The following is a 6,079-nucleotide window of genomic DNA, read 5'->3' as shown; positions in this document are numbered from 1 at the left end:
TTAGTATCAGGTAGTACAAAGATGAAAGACAGGTAGAGTTAAATTGGATTAAATCGTCATATTTTCAATCAAGGAATTTGAAATACTCCGAGGTACAGTTTTTCCGGCCACCCTGGATTTGAGTTTAGCAATATAACTAAATACTGAACAGAATTAATTGGGTTTATCCTGAGTGTAACACTTACATTTTAATATTTTATTTCAACTCTAAGTTAGTCTTAACATCTTGTGTACAAGCTAAAACAACTTAAGCGCAGTGTCATTTAGTCAATTCAGCATATTACTGTTTTTTTTTACTAAAATCGAACACCCGCCATATATCATCGTCTTATCACATTATTTATGAACTCACTAGGTATAAGATGTGCCTTATAGAAGTATTCTTTAATTAGCCTGCGACGTTCCGGTACTCATAGAAACATCCGTAATCAAAAAAAGAAAGAATTAGTAGCAGACGATAATAAAATAGGATTGATATAAAAAATATTAACAATAGAAATTGAGTAGAGTCAGAACAAAAAAAAAGATAAAGCACATTGTTATTTTTTTGGTGGAAACTTGTTAAAAATATGGCCAAGTTCATGGTTCACAATCAATTGACATCATAAAAAAAATCAAGATGTGTTTTATCGGTTTTTGTTCCGACGCTCCTCAATCAGTACTTAGCGTGTCCTTAAGTACTAATGTATTGCGAGCATTGTATTAGTTTTGACGATAAAGATTGTATTTCATTATCGCTGGGCGGTTAGTATTCGTATAGCCTCGCGTGAGTGCAACCGTGGAAGCTGTTTACGACGTGCGTATAATTTTGTGCAATGGAGATTACGAAGCCGATAGCGTTGCCCAGTGGATGTGCGTTACTGAAGATTCGAATCTGGTTCTATACATTAGCTTGGGTGCATCTTGTGTTCACAGCTATCGTGTCACTTTCAGTGGACATGTCAGAAGACAAAGATCCCAGAGTCAGCGCGTATATTAATATTAGATGGAAACTAATAACTTGCTGGTTCAATGTAAATATTTTATGTTTTTTTTTTTTTGATAATGTTCCGTTAACTATTGGAAATAAGAAAATTAAAAAGAAAAATTATGAAAAATGAAAAACATCAATTTTCCACAATTAAAAAATATTACTTCATTATATTGGGATCAGTTTCACGAAAACATCGAGTGTTATTTTGTTGTTAAACTATAATAAGTAAACATGATTATAAAAATATGACCAGAACAAATATGTTTCAAGTTTGTCGAGATACTTTAAATCGAATTTATTTAATTAATTAAGCCGTTTCTTAATTAATTAATTATGATGTCTCACGAAAGTTTAAACAATCGAATTTATTTATTAAAAAAAAACTATTCTATAGTAAACAATTAAATCTTATTACGTACAATCGAATAGCTTTAAATTCTACACAATAAAAAAACAGCTGGTATTAATTTCAATCTTAGGATAATAACGGTGGTGATCGACAAAGCGTTGGTACCAGTGTGTTTTTGATTTACATATGTAGGTAGGTACATTTATCAGACGTTCTTACAATGAAGGAAAATTATTAGAAATTAGGAGAAGAAATGAGAATTATTGGAAAATTTTCCAAAAACATTTTTCAATACAAACAATACGAGTATACCTAGTTTCTTTATTTTTTTATTTCAACCTGCTTGTGGATGAAGTCGCGGGCATCAGCTAATAATTTATAATCTTACTCTAGGTAATGAACTATTTGTTATTGTTTGCGAAACATATAGTTGCGCAGTACATACGAAAGTCAGTGACCCTTGCAGCCAATAAATAACTTTTATGACAGGGCATTAACTTTATTTTCTTAACTGCATTTTTTGGTCACTTAGAGAGACCCGTAGTGGCGATTACTAATACTAAAGCTACACTAAGGGAGACCAATTAACAACTCTTAATTCTTGGCGTGTCTCAATAAATAAATAAATAAATAAGTAAATATTAATAAATCTTACTAACATTATAAATGCGAATATTTAGATGTATGGATGTTTGTTTGGAGGTATCGTCGAAACGGCTCAATGAATCTTGATGGAATTTGGCACAGATGTAGAAAATAGTCAATATTTATCACATTGGCTACTTATTAATTTTCTTTTTAATTCCGCGTGGACGGAGTCTCGGGCGACAGCTAGTTAATTAATAAAAAAAAACTCGTTGTATGGTAAGTCTTGCTACTACTACGTTACATTTATTTTGAATCCATCGGGCACACGTTAAAAAAAACAAATTATCTTTCTAGGAGTGGGTTTTCAAATCTTTCACATGGCTTGTGAACGTATACTTATTATCTAAGATTGTGTAAAAACTGAAGGGGAATATTGTCAAGTAATTGTTATATCAAACAATAGATATTTTTTGTAGTCATTTTCAGTTAAACAACGAACGTTACTCTCGATTTTTTTTTCCATTCGATTGTTTTGTAACTAAATGCTGACGGTACTTAAAAGTAGAAATTACCGTTGATTTTTTAAATAACGTATGTTAAATTATCTTCTTAAAAATATAATTTGAATGGGTTGGCTGTGGCATGAAATTCCAAAATCGAAAGACATTGGTACAATAGGGGAAACTGGCGGTATTCTACCTTGAAAGCGACAGTCATTTGAACGTTTCATGTGCATTGAGTCGACGGCACGGAACAATAGCCTATATGATACGAGAAAAGATCATTTAGTAGTTTACAATTATTGTTTTTTACCATTATGCCGTTGACCACCACGAAATTCACTGACAGTACATGGGTGACGTATGAATTACAGGTCCAGTGCTTGATCGATGACACTCGTTTACTTAATAGCAATTGAGTAGTACATCTTTATTCCAGATGATAGCACTAGCGTACTTCCCCATCTGCCTGTACTGTGACTGGAAAGAGCGGCGCGGCATGTGGCATGTCCAGCGCGTGGCTTCGATCCGCCAGCTGAAAGACTACGTCATGACCAGCATACTGTTCCCAACAACAATGGTATGATATGTGGAATATGCATTTTAGAAATAATACACTAGTTTTACCTAGTTGGTCGTATGACAAACGTCGTATGATTCTACAGAAGAACTCATTAACTCATTAAATAACGCAAACGCAATTGAATGTTAAAATAACAAGTAAATCAAAAGAATCAATGAAAAATATTAAATTTATTTTTCTCATTTAATGACGTTTATGTTTATTTGCCGCTTATTGTGGGTTCCCTATCGTTTCAGTTCGCTGATCTTATGTTCTGGCGCATTTGGCACAAGGACCTGAGCCTGATAGCCCCGCCCAGGATATTCACGTACTTGCCTTACTGGGCACAACATTCCCTGCATACAGTCTCCATGCTCATCATGCTTCTGGATCTGCTCCTCGTGCCGAGACGTAGACCGAACAATCTCACACCTGGGATTTGCCTTATGATGGCATTTATGCTAACATACATGGCGATGTAAGTAAGAAATATTTATAAACGGATCGATGTGCAGACGAGATGGATTTCATGGGGACGGACAGTGACGGCTCTAGCATTACCAGCTTCCTGGGCGATATGTCTTCGGCGCCCCGACATTTTTACAATACCTTGGGGGGGGGGGATGGGGTTACGTGAGACTGTGTAATTCGCAGACCGGTGGCGCTTTGGCGGTCGCTCGCCCAAGGCCTACCCTAACGCCGATATTGGGAAAGTGCATAGGAAAGGGAAATCAAATTTTTCTTCTCATCTTCTCCACTAAAGATAGGCAAACTTTTAATTTATTACTACTTTTAATTAATTTACTACTACATTTTAAAGTCTTGTTCACTAACTGAATATAACAGTTCATAGAGTACATAATATACAGTACCTATTCACCTTTATATGAATCTAAATTGTTCTTTAATTTATACACCTGGACGAGAAATGTTTGGGAGGAAGTTGGCTTATTACGTTATAGATCATCAGTTAAATTACCTTAATTATATCTGAAGAAATTCTAATCGTCATATTATTGGTTGTTACTACTTACCTAACTTTATTGGAATTATCAATAACATTGTCGATAATTGTAATAAAAATATTTCAAGATATTATTACGTAGTAGAGTTATAAAACATTATCTACTGAATACACATTTTTTTATATAAGAGAAGATAGCAAACGTGCGCCGGGAACACCGAGGTGATCATTGATGATCATGGATATAGGTAACACCGGAGAAACTGCAGATATAAATGTGTTAAATATAAATATGAGTGGCCTCTATTTATTCATGGGTTCCTATATTTCAATAAGCGATTTTTGGGGTCGTTATAGAATTATTTAAATCAACTAAATGCGCTATTTCTTCAATAAAAACTAAATTATAAAATAAGATATTATTTTTTCTTCTTTCCAGGTGTGGCATCAGTTTTCTCAACGGTGAAGTTGTTTACTCGGTGTTCCAAATTTTTGACTCATTCAAATTGTTACTGTTAGCGCTGATGGTAATATTGGAATGTCTGTTCTTCTATTTGGTGCAGTGGTGTATAGTTGACTTAGTGTGGAGTCCACAAAGCAAAAATGAAAAGAAACTAAAAGCTCAGTGAATACATTTACTCTGGCGCAGCGACCCAAAGTAGGTCTTGTGTGACAGCAGACCACCTAAACGTCGCCTGACCTATGCCTATCCTGCTAGTCGACTGCTTAGAGATCTAGTGAAAATGCACATAATAATTTCTAGAATTTACAAGTATGCAAGAGACAGAATCAATGATGGAATATACCGTTTGATGCTTTGTCGTATTGGAAGTTGAGAAATTAACTAATTGATAAGGAATAAACTCGTCATTACTCGAATTATGTTGAATTATTAATTTATGTTATCATAGTTTTTGTTTAAGATATGAAGTTACCTATAAAATTTTATTATTTATAAAATTTTATCTTGATAGGATAATCTTGATGCCATTTGTAATCCACGAGTATGTATTTAATCGGACGTTTGTGATGACATTCGTAAATAAGATTATTTTAAGCCATTTCACCTTGGTTTTAGTGAATTACATTCACCGTTAATTTCTAAGACCGAAATCAACGGTAAATGTATAAAACATATCTTCATCCCTGTCATTATCTTTAAAAAAATAGCGAAAACATTTTTTTTACCGAGGATTAAGTACTCGGAAACGATAATGTTAGAAAAACTGAAATATTAAATGTTTAAAGCGCCTTTTAAATATATTTAGCAATTCGTTTAAAGAACGTTTTGCTGCAAAAAATGCAAATTGTAGTTTTAACATAAAACCTTTTCAGGGTTCGGTATTTACTCGTCTAGTTAAAATATTTTATGACTTATTGGAAACCTTTTTATCGCTGATCAATTGTTTTTAACGTAATCAGTTAAATTATAAAAAACAATCATCGGAAATACTCCAGCGCGAATTTCATGGTTATACAAGGGGTTATTAATGGATATATATTTTAATTAAGTGAGTTAAGATGAAAAATTAAGTGTAAAAGTGTAGTTTTTATATTTATATATTTCTTTTTATTCTATCACCGTTACATTGTACATTCAATCTCATAGTAATAACTAATAATGTTTACTTACAAACTACTAGTACAAAAACTGTATATTCTTAGATAAATATCAAATTTGAGCAAAAATATCATGAAATACACAAATATGTTGGTACAATTCCATCCGTAGTATTAAAAATGGCTACTAGGTATATAAAATCTCGCATTTGCAAAATTATTTAAAACAATATCAATCATGTCAATGTTCTAATTTACTGAAATTGAATAATTAAGATTATAAAATAGATAGACCTACAAAAATATTTGACCCGGTGGGTCCCGTGATAACAGTGCCTGTGTCACGGGGCCAGATATTCTTGTTTGACTATAATTGTTATATTGAGTAAAATGTTTTTAAAAATAATTTTTGTCATTACTATATTTGTACTAAAGTTCTCCGAAGATCTTATCTAGTTTTCTTCTTCTTCTCTTTCTACTCGTCCCACAATTAACTATTTACTAAAGAAGCTTATGTATAAGTCCTGTCTTAGGCAAGAATTTATCACTACTCGATAATTACGACGCCTTTTCAACTATCACA

The 6,079-nt window shown here is 32.9% G+C and overlaps 1 protein-coding gene across 1 annotated transcript; it reads left to right on the top strand.

Annotated features, from left to right (window-relative positions):
• Positions 1-764: 764 nt before the first annotated feature.
• Positions 765-4,625, top strand: LOC106712644 (androgen-dependent TFPI-regulating protein). The gene is made up of 4 exons (XM_045678747.1): positions 765-1,013; positions 2,850-2,990; positions 3,230-3,450; positions 4,376-4,625. Exons 1-4 carry the CDS (start codon positions 816-818, stop codon positions 4,563-4,565), a joined length of 750 nt encoding a protein of 249 aa, XP_045534703.1. The 5' UTR covers positions 765-815; the 3' UTR covers positions 4,566-4,625.
• Positions 4,626-6,079: the final 1,454 nt, after the last annotated feature.

This window comes from Papilio machaon, chromosome 7 (assembly GCF_912999745.1).
Source record: "Papilio machaon chromosome 7, ilPapMach1.1, whole genome shotgun sequence".
Lineage (NCBI taxonomy): Eukaryota > Metazoa > Arthropoda > Insecta > Lepidoptera > Papilionidae > Papilio > Papilio machaon.
This window is presented reverse-complemented; position numbering and strand designations above follow the sequence as displayed.